General features: G+C 36.8%; 1 protein-coding gene across 2 annotated transcripts in view; it reads right to left on the bottom strand.

The window, feature by feature from the left end:
* Window positions 1-18,974, bottom strand: part of GCC2 (GRIP and coiled-coil domain containing 2) — a 62,462-nt gene that overhangs the window by 21,698 nt on the left and 21,790 nt on the right. For both annotated transcript variants that reach the window (XM_011959502.1, XM_011959503.1), the window contains 12 exons: window positions 17,956-18,060; window positions 14,929-17,397; window positions 14,151-14,223; window positions 11,459-11,559; window positions 11,241-11,339; window positions 4,631-4,750; window positions 3,988-4,152; window positions 3,264-3,368; window positions 2,141-2,303; window positions 1,583-1,683; window positions 1,410-1,487; window positions 667-804 (listed from right to left, as the gene is read on the bottom strand). In XM_011959502.1, the coding sequence (XP_011814892.1) occupies window positions 667-804; window positions 1,410-1,487; window positions 1,583-1,683; window positions 2,141-2,303; window positions 3,264-3,368; window positions 3,988-4,152; window positions 4,631-4,750; window positions 11,241-11,339; window positions 11,459-11,559; window positions 14,151-14,223; window positions 14,929-17,397; window positions 17,956-18,060 (3,717 nt within the window). The remainder of the gene's footprint in view (window positions 1-666; window positions 805-1,409; window positions 1,488-1,582; window positions 1,684-2,140; window positions 2,304-3,263; window positions 3,369-3,987; window positions 4,153-4,630; window positions 4,751-11,240; window positions 11,340-11,458; window positions 11,560-14,150; window positions 14,224-14,928; window positions 17,398-17,955; window positions 18,061-18,974) is intronic.

Below are 18,974 nucleotides of genomic sequence, written 5' to 3'. Positions count from 1 at the left end.
CCGTTTCTACCATGTCTTCTACCCTGGTAGATTAATTTACTAACCATACATTTTATAGTGGCACTATGTGCTTTTGGAACTTTGTAAACATTTTCTCTTATGACATCCCTTTCATAAATTTGAGACAAATTAACTCAAATAAATTATTTGAACTTCAGTTTTCAAAACAGGGTGGTGTTAAGTTCTAGGTCTTCCACTTTCCTGAAGTGATCTGTAAACTCCCACAACAGTGTTGCCATGATTGCTTAAATAAGACCTGCATCTAACACAACCACTGCACTTTGCCTATTTTGGATGATGACAATAAATTAGGCCCCCACAGCCGTGCTATTAAAATGTTATCTTATAATCATTTAGCCCTCAGAAAGAAGTGTAACACCTTCCTAATAAAAAAAAGTTTTATAAAGAAGTGACATATCAATTGCAAAACAAGGTTGAAATGGAAAAAACATCATGTTTTTCCTTTTGGCAAAAAAAGTGATCCAAATTACGACTGGGGTTGGCATGGGATTGGGGTTAGAGGCAGATTAACTGAACAGGTCTTAATCTAGTAAGGGCTCTTAACAGCAAAATACTAAAAAGGGAGAGCACACCCTGGAGTAAACACCAATGACTAGCTGACAATAAAATCCCAGTGGCTCGCTGTGGCTGCCCTGAAGAACGCACCTTGGCAGCACGACTCTCTTCCTGTAGCGCTGTCACTCTCTGCTGGTACGCACTTAGCGTCCGCTGGTGCTGTTCTGCAGAGGTTTTCAGGTGCTCGTGGATTTTGTGTTTCTCTGATGTTATTTCAGCCAGCTGTATCTGGGGGTAAATCTTTAAATTTAGCTTTAGCAAATCCTACCTTCACTAGTTAAAGAGGTTTTCCTTAAAACACAAACTTTAGGTTTAAGACATAAGTACATATAAGGCATAATTAAGTAGCGAAATATTTTTATATATTATTATTGAAAAATTAGAGACAAGTAGGACATTTTCTCACTAATTTATCTTTTCTTAAACCAACATCAATTAAAAAAAATGAAAATCCCAGACTACATATTTAACATACAATGTTTAAATACTTCAAGACATTATATATATAAAAATCTATACAAACGTAGCAAACATATAAAATCATTTTATAAACTGTTTCTTGTGACTGCAATATCATTTTCAAAGTTCAGATGCATGCTTATTTTGCACTATTCTACAGTGTATTACAAATTTCCAAATATATGAAAATAATCTAGCTTGAGCTAAACAATATACTCCAGTCACATACCAGACTTGATTTATTGTTGCAAATTCCTCAAAATGTTGAGGAATCTTTCTAGATATCCTTATAGGATAATTAGTAAAATCTCTGATTGGTACCTCACTTCTACATGAAAAAACATTTTTTTAATCTTAAAAAGTAAAAACCTTACTTTATAGACTTCTACTTGCTGCTGGCTTGCCTCCAGCTCACCTTTTAAAGATGCTTGAAGTATTAAGTGATCAGTTTCCTACAGAATGAGAATCTTGGTTAAATTTTTTAAAATGTTACTCATAAGTAAATTATGAATAAGTACTAAAATATGAAACTGAAAAATTAACATACTGCTTGCTTTGAATCTGCCAGTTCCTTTTTGGTTTTCACAAGCAATTGCTTGATTTTGGTGTTTTTTTCTTCATATTGTTGTACTGAAGACTGTAATGAAGCTAGCACAAGAAATAATTTCAGCAGAAAAAGATGAAACATTTTTTATGAGTGAATCTGAATACACAAATAATGTCTTCTTTGTATTGGCTTATCTTTAAAAGAAGCCTGTTTTAGCTTTTTATTATGGAATACTTCAAACATATGTGACAGTAGGAACAACAGTGCCATGAACTCTACTGCACCCATCTCCCAGCTTTCACAATTACAACCCATGACAATCTCAGTTAACCTAGACAACAGCAAGGTACTTAAGAAATGTTAAAGTGAATAAATGTGGACTATAAACATCTTAATGGCAAACAGTTTTACATCCATTCTGGGCCCCAGTAACATTTATCACTGTTGAACACCTGACTGACAGTGAAAGACTGGTGAAATAAACAAGTAATGCCCCCCACTAAATCAAGTTGTTATGATGAAATAATTAAAAGGTAAAGTGAACTTTATTTAACTCACTTATTTCTTCTTGTAGGGTTTCTTGTTTCTGTTTTTGAATTTTTATTTCTTGCTCCAAATCTTCTATCTTGTTGTTTTTATTAGTTAACTTTTGATTTAGTTCTTTCATCAAACGTTCATAATCAGCTATTTCCATATTCATCAATGTGGTTTGTTGGGCATCCTGCACATTTTATAAATAAAAGATTTAGACAATAGTAGATCAGTTCATTTGTAAAATTGCTAAAATGATGCCACAGCAATAAATGGGTGCTTTTCTGTAATACTCAAATCGTTTACACTGTAACGAAGAAATGAGGAATTGGATATTTTCTAGTTTTTAATTTCACAAAATATTTTCTAATAGTTTAACCCAACTTTCTTAGTTTCATTTTATTTCATTATAACGAACTACAATGGGCAGTTGTAGCCTGTGGAGCTCTTATTTATAAAATACTAATATTTCAAGTGGCTCTTACATAACAGTATCTTTTTAGCCTAATCTTTGAAGGAGTAAAGTCAGCCAAAGTTTTAAGTATAATACAAATTTCAAGCTTTGACATTAATTAAATCTTTATGTGTCATACAACAATCATGTCCACAAAATGAAACGTCAAACCAAAATCTTATAACTCATGAGCCTAGATTCTTCTGAAAGGACTGGTACTTAGAGAAGTTAAATTTTCAATTTTTTGAGCAAGTAATTTATAAAGCATTATTTTAGTACCAAAAGTAACATTCTAAAATATTTCTTTTCAACATGTATAGAATAGTTTAACAATGCAGGCTGGGTGCGGTGGCTCACACCCGTAATCCCAGCACTTTGGGAGGCTGAGATGGGCGGATCATTTGAGGTCAGGGGTTCAAGACAAGCTTCACCAAAATGGTGAAACTCCTTATCTACCAAAAATACAAAAAGTTAGCTGGGTGTGGTGGTGCATGCATGGAATCTCAGCTACTCGGGAGGCTGAGGCTCAATAAGTGCTTTGAACTCGGGAGGCAGAGGTTGCAGTGAGCCGAGATCATGCCACTGCACTCCAGCCTGGACCACAGAGCAAGATCACAGAAAGAACAGAACAAAGAGAACAACAAAACAGAACAACGTGAATATTACACCAATTTTGATCCTAGTGTTTTATTTTACCTTTTTAACCAGCTCTAATTCTTGCATGGTTTTCTGAAGCTGTTTCTTTTCCTTTTGAAGTTGTACCTGAAGTTCTTCAAGTTCATTTACAGTAGTGGCATGTTCCTGAAATTAAAAATAAAAACAACCCACACAACCCAACCAACATTAAAAAGGTATTTTTAAGGGGCTTTAAAATAAATCTGACGGTGGGGCGTAGTGGTTCACGCCTGTAATCCCAGCACTCTGAGAGGCCCAGGCGGGCAGATCACAAGGTCAGGAGATTGAGACCATCCTGGCTAACACAGTGAAGCCCCGTCTACTAAAAACACACACAAAAAATTAGCTGGGCTTAGTGGTGAGTGCCTGTAATCTCAGCTACTCGGGAGGCTCAGGCAGGAGAACGGCGTGAATCCAGGAGGCGGAGCTTGCAGTGAGCTGAGATTGCACCACTGCACTCCAGCCTGGGCAACAGAGCAAGACTCTGTCTCAAAATAAATAAATAAATAAATAAAAATAAATCTGACACACTAAAATACAGAAAGTTTGGTAATATTTCAATGTTTAAAATATATACACCCCCAAATCACAGCATGGATTCTCAAATTTATGGTTGGTATTAAGGAATTAATGAACTGTGCTGTATTTATAAATGCTACTCTTTAGTAAGTCTTCCCTTCATTTAAATAATATTTTGGTAAATGCATCATATATATGTGAATCAATCTCGCAGGATTGTTTTTACCTTTATCTTCTGTTCTTTCTGAAGTTTTTCAGCTTCTAATTCTTTGTCTACCATTGCTTTGGCTCTCTGGACTTCTAAAATCTGTACTTCTAATAATTTGGCATTAGACTGTAGTGTCTCAATACGAGCCAGCAGATCTTCATTATCAGAATTTATTTTTTCACACTGAAATGACAAATGATTCATTACTATAAACATGCAGAAAACATATACAGCAGAGAAGAATGAACAGGTACATTAATGAGAATACTGGCATAGTGTAACAAATGAAGATTTCAAAGTCCATGCTACAGAACGATAATGTTAAATTAAGAATAAGTTTTAAAATCTGTCACTGAAACACTAATATGGTAAACCTTACAAGAGACCAGGTGCACTGGCAGAGTAAAGAGCAGAAATGAAAAACCAACCAACCCCCAACCAACCAACCAATCCTCTAGGGGAATTAAGATTAGAATAATCAGCAAGATAGTTGCTAGCTGTTTTGTCTTATTCTTCTCTCACAAGTGGGGAGGAGGGTAAACCAGGGGTGGGGGGGAATAAATTCTGTTTCCGACTATATTTTTTTTATGTTTATGCACAAAGTATTGAGATTAAAATACACCTGTTATAGTTTTCATTTCTGAATTTATTAAAAAATTACCTGCAAAGTCGAATTTCTTAGTTGTCTTGTAAGGTCTTCAATATGATGCTCAAAATTGTTAGCACGTTCTTTTTCCACATCCAGTTGCTCTGACTGCTTTTCATATTCTAATAAAAGATTCTTCAATAAAAGAAGGATTTAACTTTGGTATATTATTATGCATTCAACAGTTCAGACTTTATCATCAAGCCACCTTAAGATTCATGAGTCCATTCTGGATGCTTAAAATATTTACCCAAGTTGAACAGAATACCTAACTGGCATTAGGTAATAAAATTAGCACATTTTGGAAAACTTTTAGTATTGGAGGGTGGGGGAAATATATGAAAGGAAAAGAAAATTTTAAATATAAACAACATAATAGCTCCAAGGTTAAATATTCTACTCATTAACAACACTGAACTTCCAAAACATAAACACAACTTAAGGATAGAGGATAAAAAGTTTAACCTGGATACCTAACTCCACCTGAAGAATTCTGATGAGAGAAATACTCCAGGCCTGGCCTAATATAAGGGAAAGGTGCTAATGAAAGAACACTGGAAGACATTCATAGATTTAGTCTCTCATACTCTGCAGTGACACTTTCAATATTTCCTGAAGAATCCAAAGCCAACTGAATTTGCTTTGATATTCCCAGTTGGCCTGAAGGACAGAATGATCAGACTTTTTCTGCTACACAAGCTAATTAGGTTATCCACCAAAATATGTAAATGACATTGTTTCGAGACTGCATGTAGTTCTTTATGTTCTTCTCTCTCTTCTTCCTTATAAATCCTGTTTTTGCCTTTGTTTCTGGAAACCTTCTATTCTTCCCACAAATGTGCATGCAAAATTACTAGCAAAATGGTGTTTTTTTTTTTTTTTTCCCTAGAGGTTCATATTTATTGACATTCGACCTAGAGTCCTCAGCATAAGGAAGGCACAGCCTTGGGCCATCGGTAGGAAAATCAGCATCCTACTCTCTCCTCAATTCCATCTGTTAATCCACCAACCCAAATCCCTCCCACCCCACTTGTAGTCCAAAGAAGATAAAATGATAAAATGATGTGCTGCTCTCTCAACAGTCAGCTGAGTCTGAATTGGAGGGAAGGAAGTATTTGAAGTTCTGCTCATTTAGTTTCAGAACAAGCAGAGGCAGGAGGTGGACAGCAAAGACGCTGGCAGCCCTGCATCTTGCTAGGTCTTTATAGCTGTGTCTCTGGATTTGTAGGCACTTCTCGACTTTTCAGCTCCCGCACGATTCCTTGAGGCAGGCAACCAGTGACTGACACGCATACACACCTGGCTTAAAGTTACTGACTCGCTGCCACTTGGAGACCCAGCTGTCCTCTGGACTCATCATCACAATGATTCCATCAAAGGAGGAGCTGGTGGAGTCATACACCATCTCTCAGTTACCTTTCATTTGTAGATATGCATCACAATTGTCAAAACCATCATATTCAAACTGGTCTATAGTCTTGACCAGTCAACACAGCAAACAGGCCCGCAGATGCCGCAGGTCCTTCGGCACCGTCTCCAAGGCCATCTTCTCTGATGGCAAGAGCAACAGAGAGGTAGATGGCCACAGCCTGTGCACCCGCAGGAAGTAAATGGTGTTTTTAAAAAATTTTTTCACTTTTCATTTCAGGGGTACATGTGCAGGTTTGTTATGTAGGCAAACTTGTGTCACAGGGGTTTGTTGTACAGATAATTTCACCATCCAAGTATTAAGCCTAGTACCCATTAGTTATTTTTCCTGATCCTCTCTCTCCTTCCACCCTCCACCCTCCGTTAGGCCCCAGTGTCTGTTGTTCCTCTGTATGTGTCCATGTGTTCTCATCATTTAGCTCCCACTTATAAGAGAGAACATGTGGTATTTGGTTTTCCGTTCCTGCATGAGTTTGCTAAGGATAGTGGCTTCCAGCTTCATCCATGTCCCTGCAAAGGACATAATCTGATTTTTTTAATGGCTGTGTAGTATTCCATGGTGTATATATACCAATTTTCTTTATCCAGTCTACCACTGACAGGCCTTTAGGTTGATTCCATGTCTTTACTATCATGAATAGTGCTGCAGAGAACATACGCGTACATATGTCTTTATTACACAATGACTTATATTCCTTTGGGTATATACCCAGTAACAGGATTGCTGGGTCAAATGGTATTTGTTTTTAGGTCTTTGAGGAATCTGTTTTCCACAATGGCTGAACTAATTTACGCTCCCACCAAAAGTGTAAATGTTCCTTTTTCTCTGCAACCTCACCAGCACCTGTTATTTTTTTGACTTTTTAATAGTAGCCATCCTGACTTAAGTGAGGTGGTATCTAAATGTGGTTTTATTGCTAGCACAGGGTTTATGTTTTCTTGCAAAGTTTACTTTTGGAAGTTCCACTGAGATACTATGCATAAAAGAGAAATGACATTAACCAAGAGGACTGTGAAGCCTGGCAGTGGCCTTCCTCTGGACCTGAACCTCTTATGTCCTTGGCTCACCTCTGCAGGCTTCTCTGGTGGGATTTTTTTTTTTTTTTTGAGATGGAGTCTCTGTTGCCAGGCTGGGGTGCAGTGGCAAAATCTTGGCTCACTGCACCCTCCGCCTCCCAGGTTCCAGTGATTCTCCTGCCTCAGCCTCCTGGGTAGTTGGGATTACAGGCACGTGCCACCACACCTGGCTAATTTTTCTATTTTTAGTAGAGACAAGGTTTCACCATGTTGGTCAGGGTGGTCTTGAACTGACCTCAGGTGATCCACATGCCTCAGCCTCCCAAAGTGTTGGAATTATAGGCATAAGCCACGGAGCCCGGCCTCTGGTGGGTCTTCTGGGGCATTTATGCTCTTTTGGATCGTGCTTGCCAAATCTTTTTTTTTGAGACGGGGTCTTGCTCTGTCGCCCAGGCTGGAGCGCAGCGGCGCAACTTCAGATCACTGTAACCTCTGTCTCCTGGGTTCAAGTGATTCTCCTCCCTCAGCCTCCCAAGTATCTGGGACTATAGGCGTGTGCCACTATGGCCAACTAATATTTGTATTTTTAGTACAGACAGGGTTTTGTCATGTTGCCCAGGCTGGTCTCAAACTCCTGAGCTCAGACAATCTGCCTGCCTAGGTCTCCCAAAGTGCTAGGATAACAGGTGTGAGCCACCATGCCTGGCTCTTGCTTCCCAGATCAGATCCTTGACTAATGCACTTTCGTTTCTAATTCTGATTTACACACGGTGAATTATTTGACTCAACTGGTGGCTGACTGCTACAATCTGAATTTTGATTTTACAGTCTGTCCATTTAGTGATTTCAGTGGTAGAAGACAGGACTTGGGAATCTAGAATCTGGCTTATTTTTTTTTTTTTTTGAGACGTTGTCTTGCTCTGTCGCTAGGCCAGAGTGCAGTGGTGCGATCTCAGCTCATTGCAACCTCCATCTCCCTGCTTCAAGCAATTCCCCTGCCTTAGCCTCCCGAGTAGCTGGGACTACAGGCACACACCACCACATCCGGCTATTTTTTTTTGTATTTTTAGTAGAGACGGGGTTTCACCATGTGGCCAGACTGGTCTCGAACTCCTAACCTCAGGCAATCCTCAAGCCACAGCCTCCCAAAGTGTGTTTTTGTATGTTTATTTATCTGAGTCTGCTACTTCCTGGCACACATGCACACAGGGCTGAGGTATCACTAGGGTCTTTTCCATAGAAAGAAGATTCTGTGCTTCTTTTATATTTGGGTAGGCTCCTCTAAAAATCAGAGATATTTATCCACTCAGTCTCTAACTGGCCTTCTTCATTTTTACTCATTCTGGTTCCAATTGCTGTCAATAGCTGTAAAAACTGAATTGCTATGCCAAGGCATAATAAATAATGGCTCCCTATGGGAAATTCTGATTTTAATCAAGTATTATTCCTAAGGAGAGTCTTGGAACAAAAACGAATGCCAGGCATACAAGAGTCTACTTTTACTTTCTGTATGTAGGGTAGACACTTCTAAACATCCGAATAATTACAAATTATTGTTCCTCTAGGACTCGTGTTCAGATCTTTTAATAAACTGATACAAGTTATCACAAGTGATGTGAACACTGAAAAAACTAGCCAAATTAACAAACTCCAAAATTATTCAGTATCTTTATAATGATGCATCCTGAAGAACTTAATAGAGCGTAGGTATATGTGTTTTTAAAAGTGATCAACATTCTTAAACATTTCAGCACTTCTAGTTCTACCTTAAATCCCGTCACATTTTTATACTTAAGTTTATACTACATATGAAAATATGGTAATGAAATTTGAAAATTTAAATCTACACATGATAAAATTAGTATGCTCATATATAAAGATCTTATAAATCCAATAAAAAACCCATTTAGAATTTATATATGGGCTTCTTCATAAGAGCAAGTTACATGAGGAACTTGCTTCTTTACATTTTAAGAGATCCTATAATAAATTAATTTCTTCCAGAGGTAGACCAGGCATATCAATTTCAAATAGTTAAATCTTTCAATCTTTTCCTTTGTAATTCATTAAAATACTTTAGGTAGGAGTGCAGTGGTACAATCTCCCCGCTCACTGCAACTGCCACCTTCCATGTTCAAGTGATTCTCATGCCTCAGCCATCAGAGTAGCTAGGACTACAGGCGTGTGCCACCATGCCCAGCTAAATTTTGTATATTTTGTAGAAACAGGGTTTTGCTGTGTTGGCTAGGCTGATCTCAAACTCCTGGCCTCAAGTGACTCACCCACCTTGGCCTCCCAGAGTGCTGGAATTATAGGCGTGAGCAACTGCACCCGGCCTAAATTTAGTATTTAAAGTTTGAAAAAGTCTTTTGTATCCAGAAATCAGTTAAAGGATCAAGTGTTTTATTCTAGGTTTTTAAAAAATAATTTTCACAAAATTTTTTAATCCATCCAGAATACATTTTGGTATGTGGAGTGAAATAAAAAGCTAATTCCTTAGAAGGAATTTCTTTCTTCATTGATTTCTGTTTCAAATTTTACTGGGATGGTATAGCTTAGTGGATGAAACAACAGATCTGGAACGAGACTGCCTGAATTCAAATTCCAGCTTTGCTCTGTTACTTGTTCTGTGACCCTGAGGTCTCTTAAGAAATCTGAGTCTGCGACTTTTGAGTTCTTTAATCGATTTATGCCTCAGAGTCCTCACTTGTAAAGTGTTGATGCTAATATACTTGGGGGTTGTTTTGAGCATTAAGTGTATTGAGATATGTAAAGTGCTTAGAAGAGAGCCTGGCACCTGTTTGTTGTTATGTGGAAGTAACTATCTCTTCTGCTACGTTAATCTGTACCATTCCTGCATCAGAATTCTACCACATTACTGTAACTCTTGTCATAAGTTTTAGTGTCTCTTTGAGTAGGATGTCACTTTATTCTTTTCATTAAAAAAAAAATTTAGCTGCTCTTGCTAGTTTACTTAAAACTTAGAATTTTCTGTCAAGATCCAGCCAAAAAAAAAATCTAAAATGTTTAATGAATTTGTTTTAGAATCTATAAGCCAATCTGAGAACTGATAGTTCAAATAATAGTCAGTCATCGTATGTAAGTTTTGCAGTTTTTTTCACTGAGTGCCAAAATTTCTCATTTAAGTGCTTCCTACGATTAGATTTTATGCTGTTGTGGTATTTTCTTTTTTTCATCAAATCCTGCCTGATTACCACTCACTCTCTTCCGCCTACCCAACTTACTTTTCTACATAGTATGTATCTTCTATTTTTGTATGTTTGCCTGTTATTGCCATTGGGATTTTTTTAAGTCCTAAGAGGACAGGAACTTAGTCTATTTGGTTGACCTCCAACTTGCCCTAGAACTCAGAACTCAGTCTGCCATATAAAATTTGCTGAATGAAACCTGAAGAAATGTAGTGATGTTTATCTTGCATTCAGTGATTTTGTTGTACTTTCATTTTTAATTCTTATATTTTTAATAATACATTTTCGTGTTACTAAGATAAACAAGCATATTGCCTCCAAATAACAATGCTTCACCTTGTTTAAGCTTCAGGTTTATTCACTTGGCCAGAACAATATCAAATAATCACAGTAGTAATAGGTTATCTTTTTGTTACTGATTTTATTAGGAAATCCCAAAACAAAATTTTACTTTTATAAACAACAGTTTAAAGGCACTATTTAGGCCAGGTGCAGTGGCGCATGCCTGTAATCCTAGCACTTTGGGAGGCTGAGGCAGGTGGATCATGAGGTCAGGAGTTCAAGACCAGCCTGGCCAGCATGGTGAAACCCCATCTCTACTAAAAATACAAAAATTAGCCGGGCACAGTGTCATGCGCCTGTAGTCCCAGCTAGTTGGGAGGCTGTGGCAGGAGAATTGCTGGAACCTGGGGGCAGAGGTTGCAGTGAGCCAAGATTACACCACTGCACTCCAGCCTGGGCAACAGAGCGAGACTTCATTTAAAAAAAAAAAAGCATGCCACTATTTAAAGCTTAACCACTTTAAAATCTTGATGTTAGGATTCTATTACATTGCACCCCAAAACAGAATAAAGATTTACTGAAAAATACAAGGTGATTGTTTTGTGGACAATAGTTTTACATTTCCACTACATTTCTTAGAAGTTATGATTATAACTTTTATAACTTGTTATTAAAATGACTATTTTTACCTTATAGCTTTCTGCTCCTTGAATGAGATCTCTCATGGAAGCAGATAACTGGTCCTTTTCTGACCGAAGAGATTCAAGTTCTTCCCTTACAGTCTGGGTCTGTTTTAAATACAAGTAAAATTAAAGAGGTTTTTTTTTTTTTTTTTTTTAATGGATAGAAAAACTCGATTGTTTAAAATATGAGATTCCTGAATCTCACATTTTTAAAGTCAGCTCACCTCTTTTCTGCTGGAATCTAGTTCTTTCTTTGCCTTCACAGCAACTAATTTTATCTTATTTATTTTCTCCTCCTTTTCTTTGCATTCTTTTTCCAGATTTCCTAAACATAGAAAATATATGGATTACATATGAACTCAAAAGGAAAAAATTCAAATTACTTGCTTATTTTAGCCCTAGATTATTTGGGAGCACAAAATTGGTAATTTGATATTAAAATAAGCAGTAAAAACAGTAATATCATTTTTTAAAGTGGAAGCTTATTCGTTATGTGAGGCAATGTAAAAAGCTTCCAATGTCTTTAATCCTCCAAAATAGTCTACTTTTTTCTAGCCATTTCATAAGTTTCTAGGAATTACAGGCTTTCAAAACTTCTCATTAGATTTCCTGGAAATGCAGGTATGCCAGGACTTTAGATGATAGCGTGCCAATTAGGATCAAGTACTGGAGATATCAGATGCAGATCAGTATTTATGCTCCATAGGTGCACTCTTCCTCTTGGCTGGTGGGTCTGACTTTCACAACTAAACCTGTAATGTTTTACCTATCCAATATGGATCTCTCTGTTAACTTCTTTAGCTACCTACCCCATTTGAACTCCAGAGTTCAGGATTTCTTGGTATTTTTCTAAAAATTCAGTTATGATCCGAATTTCTGTCCTGGCCTATTAATTTACTTGCACCAGTGCCTTCCCTCTGGCTACCATAGTGAAGTGTCTGTGTGTGGAGCAAAGGCCAGTCGTTCCACATCTGCATTTCACCCTATGTCTCCTTACCTACTCAAGCATCAGAGCAACAATTCTCCCTCCTTCTTCTGCAGTAGCAATTTTCCCCTTTCTAGTGGATTTTTTCGCAATATTTTATAAACATGCAACAAGAAAAATTACCATCAAGAAATTAAGGCCAGGAATAAATAGTGAAAGCAGTTAAAGAGGGTAGGGACAGGTGAAACATCTCAAACATGCTGTTATTCTTCCCATAAAATAAAAAATTAAACCACAAGGTTCCTCTAGTTTTGTCCCATTGCTTTTTCTTTCCCCTATAGCAAATCCCTTGAAAACAGTCATCTATATATGCTCTCAAACATTGCCTCCCCCATTTTTTTCTAGAATAAACTGCAATCAAACTCCGGTTCCACCATGTCATGGACACTGACCTCTGTTGCTTAAGGCAGTGGTCAGTTCTCAGTAATCATCTTATTTGATACATCAGCAGCACTAGCAATGGCTAACCACTTTTTCCCTCTTGAAGCACTTCACTTCCTGTCACTTGCCTTAGCTTTTAAGACATTTTATGTTCCAGGTTTTCCTACCTCACTAGCTGCTCCTTCTCAATTTCCTGTGTTGTCTCTATCTTCTCTATCTTTACATGAATGGACAATTGTCTCTTGTCTCCATCTTTTGGCTATACTCCCTTGGTCATTTCAATCTCCCGGTTTTTTATTTTTTTTTGAGACGGAGTCTTGCTCTGTCGCCCAGGCTGGAGTGCAGTGGCGTGATCTCGGCTCACTGCAAGCTCCGCCTCCTGGCTTCACGCCATTCTACTGCCTCAGCCTACCGAGTAGCTGGGACTACAGGCGCCCACCAGCACGCTCGGCTAATTTTTTTTTTTTTATTTTTAGTAGAGACGGGGTTTCACTGCATTAGCCAGGATGGTCTCCATCTCCTGACCTCATGATCTGCCCACCTTGGCCTCCCAAAGTGCTGGGATTATAGGCGTGAACCATCGTGCCCCCTCTCCCGGCTTTCATGCCCACTCTTTAACTACAAATATTTATCTCTAGCTTAGGTCTCTCCCCTTAACTCCAGATTTGCATAGCATTCTAACATCTCTACTTGGGCTGGTATTTAAACTTACTTCTAAAACTGAACATCCCAATCTGCCCCAATAACCTATTATAAACAACTGGGAGTCATTCTACTCTTCAACTTCCCTTACCCTAATCTAATAGGGCATTAAATTCAGGGATCATTGGCACATTCCATACTTCTAAGTCTTTGTTTCCTGATCCTTATACGGTAATAAAAGAGCTATCCTATAATGTTATTGTGAGGAATAAATGGATAAGATAAAGCCCTAACTCCTCTGCATATCAATCATACTGTTGTGTTTATGATGTGGCTCGCACCTCTCCAGGAACTTCCTAATATGCGCCTTGGTGTATGCTATATGTCAACCTACAAGCACCTGCTCTTCCTTCTTCCTAGAATACCTTTCTTCCTGTGTAAAATTTCTCATTCTTCAAGACTCGGCTGAAAACCCTATTCTGCGCTGCTTTTCTTAACTTGAAACAGTGTAAGTTCCTATGTTGTCAGTACTGTATCTTGTCCACACTTCAAACTACTGCAATAACAGTGAGATCTTTGAGCACACGGTCTGTACCTCAACCACTTTTCTATCACCAGTGCCTAGAAGAGTTGGGCATTTAAATAAAGTTTGCTAAATGATTGAAAAATCCAAAATAAATCAGGAAACCATTTATAAATCACACCAATCTTGCCTGGGTTAAACAACAGAAAGTAACACTTTTGAAAGAGAAGGCAAACAAGTGTCAGAGGGGCAAGAATGTGAGCTCCAGGAAAAGAGAGCTACCAACTGTGCTTTTAACAACTCATTATTTGGCTACTGTATTTCCCAATCTACCCTAACACTAACAAGAATCTAATTGTGACAACATCTGTAAAACTATAGTTACCTAATTTTTCTTCCAACTCTTTTACTGAAGACAGAGGATCATTTTGTACAGAAGGTGATTTCGCTAAGGAATCCTAGAGTTTACAGGGGAAAAACAAAACCAAACAAAGTAACAATCAGAATCAGAATTCATTTTCCATAATGAACCGGCCATCATGTTAAGCATAAGAAAATCATTATCAAAGAGAATTCCTACAAAAAGCAATTTGGTCAACAGATTTTCCCTTGTTAGACCAGAAAATTAATACCGACCTTACTATGCATATGGCATTTACTATTAAAAAAAACAGTAACCAAGGCCAAGATAAACAACCTGATACATTAAATACATGTGTAATAAGGAAACGATTAAACGACTTTTAATCTTTAATTTTTAAAGAAAACCCTAAAATTTTAGCAATACCACCAAAGCTCATTCTCTTGCTTAAAAGTGCTCTTTACAAAAGATAACTAAGCATTTCACACAAGAATGAAACTCAAGTTTTTTCATGTTTAGTTGTTTTGCTAGTGACTAATAAACTTCTGACCAAGACATTTAAATCCCTAATCATTTAATCTTCTATAAACTCAAGATTTTAAAATTATCTAAAACTCCCCAAAAATAAAGTAATAAACTGGACATACAACATGGAAATGTCTAATGTACTTTTCAGAAAGTTGCCACTTGAGCTTGAATGGTAAAAATTTACTTTTGATGTCAAGGTGTAAAAATGTTTAACATATATTTTAGAGTTGAATTAAGAATTTATTTGAAACACTACAATTCAAATGAACAGTACCTTTAATAGTATCAACTCTGCTCTCACATCTCGTAATTCTGATTCTTTTTGTTCTAATAACGGCTTTAGGTTTTCATGTTCCTTTATAAAACATTTTTCTTTTTCATTATGGATTTCATTTTTGCTACATGTTTGAGATACTTCCTCAACTTGAATTAGAAGATTCTGATTTTCAAGCCTTGTTTTTTCATTAGCATTCTTCATTTCTAGAAGATCAGATTGCAGGGCCTCTTTCTCTGACTGGATTTCTTCTAACTCTTTCCTTAAGAGAACTTTCTCTTGCTCATAGTCTCTTAATAAAGACTTAAGTTCTTCACACTGAACTACACTCTCTTCTTGAAGGCACTTAATCTCTTTTTCTAACTCGAATACCTTTTTATCACACTGAAAAACCAGGTTGCATTTTTCCTCATTTATTCTTGCCAAGGATTCACCGACTGCTTGTAGGATATTAACATCTTTCTCTTCACTATCTTCTGAAACTTCAGACCCCATACCTTTAAGAAAACCATACAACTGAGTTTTGACAAATAACTTCTGAACTTGCTCATTTTCAAGCAGTTTATTTAAATTATCTCGCTCTTCAACCATTAACTGAAGTTTCTTTTCTAATTCAGTAATATGTTCTTTAAGGATAACATCATCTTTTTGAGACAAAAAAACTTCCAAATCCCTACTCAACTGTTTTTTTTCTGAACTGAGTTTATTGTTTTCCTCACAAAGAGACTTCACTTCAGCTGACAATACTTCTTTGTCTTCAGAGAGAACTTTCATTTGAACCATAAGTTTTTCCAGTTTTTGGTCATTTTGATCCTTTTCTTTTAAAGTCTCCTCCAGACCTCCTGTTAATTCATTTACCTTTTGTTCTAGTTCACTGTTGTACTGGGTTATCTGCTCTACTTTCTTCCCAAGTTCAAGAATCAATCTTTCTTCCCTTTCACATTTCTTATGGAAATCATCCAGTTCTTCATAGGAATTTTTCAGTTTATTTATACAATCATCTTTTTCCTCAGTAAGAGAATTTACCTTTGCTTCTAATTCTTTTAACATGGTATCTCTTTGACTGAGACTAAGTAAGTATACTCCATTATTTTCTTCAAGGTTCTTTATGGTATTTTCAAGTTCTGGTACCAATTTTTGTTGAGACAGTAACTTTTCATTTTCTCCCTGGAGGTGATTCACAGTTTCGAGAAGAGCATCTTTTTCAGTAAAGGCAGTTCTGAGCTTCTGCTGCAGTTCATGAACATCAGATGCTTGCTGTTGCTTCATTGATTCAAACTCTTGACTTATTTTTCCAGCAGATTCCCCCAGTTCTGTTTGTAAAATTTCCATAATCTCTCGTAAACTCTCATAATTTAAAATTGCTTCTTGCTTTTCTTGCTGTAGGTTGTCACACTGTTCCTTAAGACCCTGTATTTCAAACATTAATGTTAATTTTTCTTTTTCTGAATCTGACAAAGATGTCTCATTTAGCTCTGATATTTCTTTTTGATGTTGTTCCTTAAGACTCTGTACTTCTTTGTTATGCTGTTCTACGGTACAGCAAAACTGTTTATTTAAACCTGCTAGCTCAGATTTTAATTTTTCAATTACACAGCCCTGTTCTTCTTTAGCTAGTAATAATTCATTAATTTTAAACTCTAAGTCTTCCCGTTCATGAAAAAATTCATCCTTTATATGTTGAGCATCCATTTCAAGTTTCAACTTAAGATTATTCATATAAGTTACCTCATCTTTTAAGATACTATGTTGAGATTCAAGTTCTTTTAAGGTATCTTCTAAGTGTTTGACTTTTTCATTTACTACTTGTTCTACAAATGTATTTTCCTGGAAGAGAAGAGAACACATCTGATTGTCTTGGTTTGCATTTGTGGTGGCTTTCCTTAAATTTTCTAACTCACATTCATATTTCTCCTGGATGTTCTTTTCACTTGCCTCACATTGTTTTACTAAGTTCTCTTTTAGCTCATTCAACTTATTTATCTCTGTTTCATGTTCCTTAGCTGATGCTTCAATCTGGCACATTAATTCTTTCACCTCTTCTTGGTGTATAGCTTTCAACTGTAAAAGTTCCTCCTGCAAACTCTTAATATTTTTTTGGTAATGCTGAGAATTAGCCTCAATGATATTTTGGAGTTGAGTAACTGTTTCCTTCTTTTCGTCAGTGGTAGCGTCTAATTGCTTTTGCAGATATAAAATTTGCTCCTCAAAGGCTGGCCTAATTTTCTCAATCTCTTCTTGTAGTTTTTTAACATTATCTTCAGAGTTGTTCTGAAACTTAAGTTGTTCTGAGAGCTCTAATTGCTTATTCATTGCTTCTTCCAGTTCCTTTTGTAAGTTAGCTTTGTCTTCACTGAATTTGGCACGTACTGCCATCAATTCATTTTTCAAATTTTCAATTTCTTTCACATAGTTTATATGTGATTGTTCCAACTCCTTATGTGCATCTTCCATCTTAGTTACAGAATCCTATTACAAAACATAAGCACACATAAATTATTTAAGTAAGACAAAAGAAGCCTCTGCCCTTACAAAAAATATTAGTCACAAACTAAGTACAGAGAAAAGTAAATGAGAATAAATGTATTTGGAGAAACATGAGACTGATATTCCAATAATTCTCCTTAGGTGCTGCCTATCTCAAGTATGACAATATAAATCTACAATATTAGATCTACAACTCAAATTAGCTCAGACCTAATAGGCAAGAAACAGAAGCATGTCTCTGAATAGCCTAGAACTAAAGAGATAACGGTATTTAGTCATGTGTGAAAACCAACTTACTTTTTTTTGTTTTTATTAAAGAATAGCATTATAGCTGTAAAAAAGATAAAGCAACAAGTAAATTCACCTCTGTTGCTGTATAGTTCGGTGATTCAGTTATTTTTCTTTTAAAATCTCAATCTCAGTTTCTTTGTTTATATTATAAAATGTTAATCAGATTAGATGCTTTTTAAAATCTTACCTCTAAAATTAATGACTACACTATATAAGTTAATAAAAAAGAACACTAAAATATTGACTTACCTCAACCTCTTGCTTCATTTTTATATTTTCCTTTTTCAGAGAAAGACACTGTTGCTCAGTCTCTGCTTTTTCCAGAAGAATAGCATCCAGACGTTCAGTTAATGCCTATTTTAGAATAGGATTTATATGCCTGGGGTTAAAAAAATGGTGAATTGACCACATTCATAATTTTCTCCTGACCTTTTCAAAACACACTAAAGTGAGAATAAGAGATTTTAAAAGGTAGAACACATTAAGCAAAGAGAAAAGGAGAAAAGATATAAGGATAAGAGAAATTTCAACACATTTTTGGAAAACTGAATTATGGAGGAGGATGAACTGAATTAGAAGCAGGAAGAAAGCTATAACCTAAGGACCTGCATAAGGAAACACATATGAGAACCTGGCAAATATTTTGCAGAACTGAAATGCTCAGAATTGGAGGCAACAGATATTGTTGAGGGAGGTGTAATGTGTGGGGCTCAAAAATTGGGGATTGGTCAACAATTTGAATAGGGACCAGTCAGAGAGTAAGCAAGAAATAATCTATGTCCTTCCCCCATCAGAGACAGGTTATTCTCTGCAGAAATTAAAGGGGAAGTTAATGAGATGGAAAAAAAAAATCAATAAGCCAAGAGTCAGCTCTTTTAAGATAGCTATCAAAATAGACATCTTTTAGTAAAACGGATCAAAAGACAGAATTTCCAAAAAATAATACAATGTAAAAGGAAGCACATCTACATAAGGTGGGCATGGTGGCTCATGCCTGTAATCCTAGCACTTTGGGAGGCTGAGGTGGGCAGATCACTTGAGGTCAGGAGTTCGAGACCAGCCTGGACAACATGGTGAAACCCTGTCTCTACTAAAAAATATAAAGAAAATTAGTCGGGTGTGGTGGTGGGTGCCTGTAGTCCCAGCTACCCTGGAGGCTAAGGCAGGAGAATTCCTTGAACCCAGGAGGTGGGGGTGGCAGTGAGCCAAGATTGCTCCACTGTACTCCAGCCTGGTCCAGCCTGGGTGACAGAGCAAGACTATGTCTC

This window comes from Colobus angolensis, unplaced genomic scaffold (genome assembly GCF_000951035.1).
Source record: "Colobus angolensis palliatus isolate OR3802 unplaced genomic scaffold, Cang.pa_1.0 Scaffold498, whole genome shotgun sequence".
Lineage (NCBI taxonomy): Eukaryota > Metazoa > Chordata > Mammalia > Primates > Cercopithecidae > Colobus > Colobus angolensis.
The sequence above is the reverse complement of the archived record's forward strand: the minus strand, read 5'-3'. Positions and strand labels throughout refer to the sequence as shown.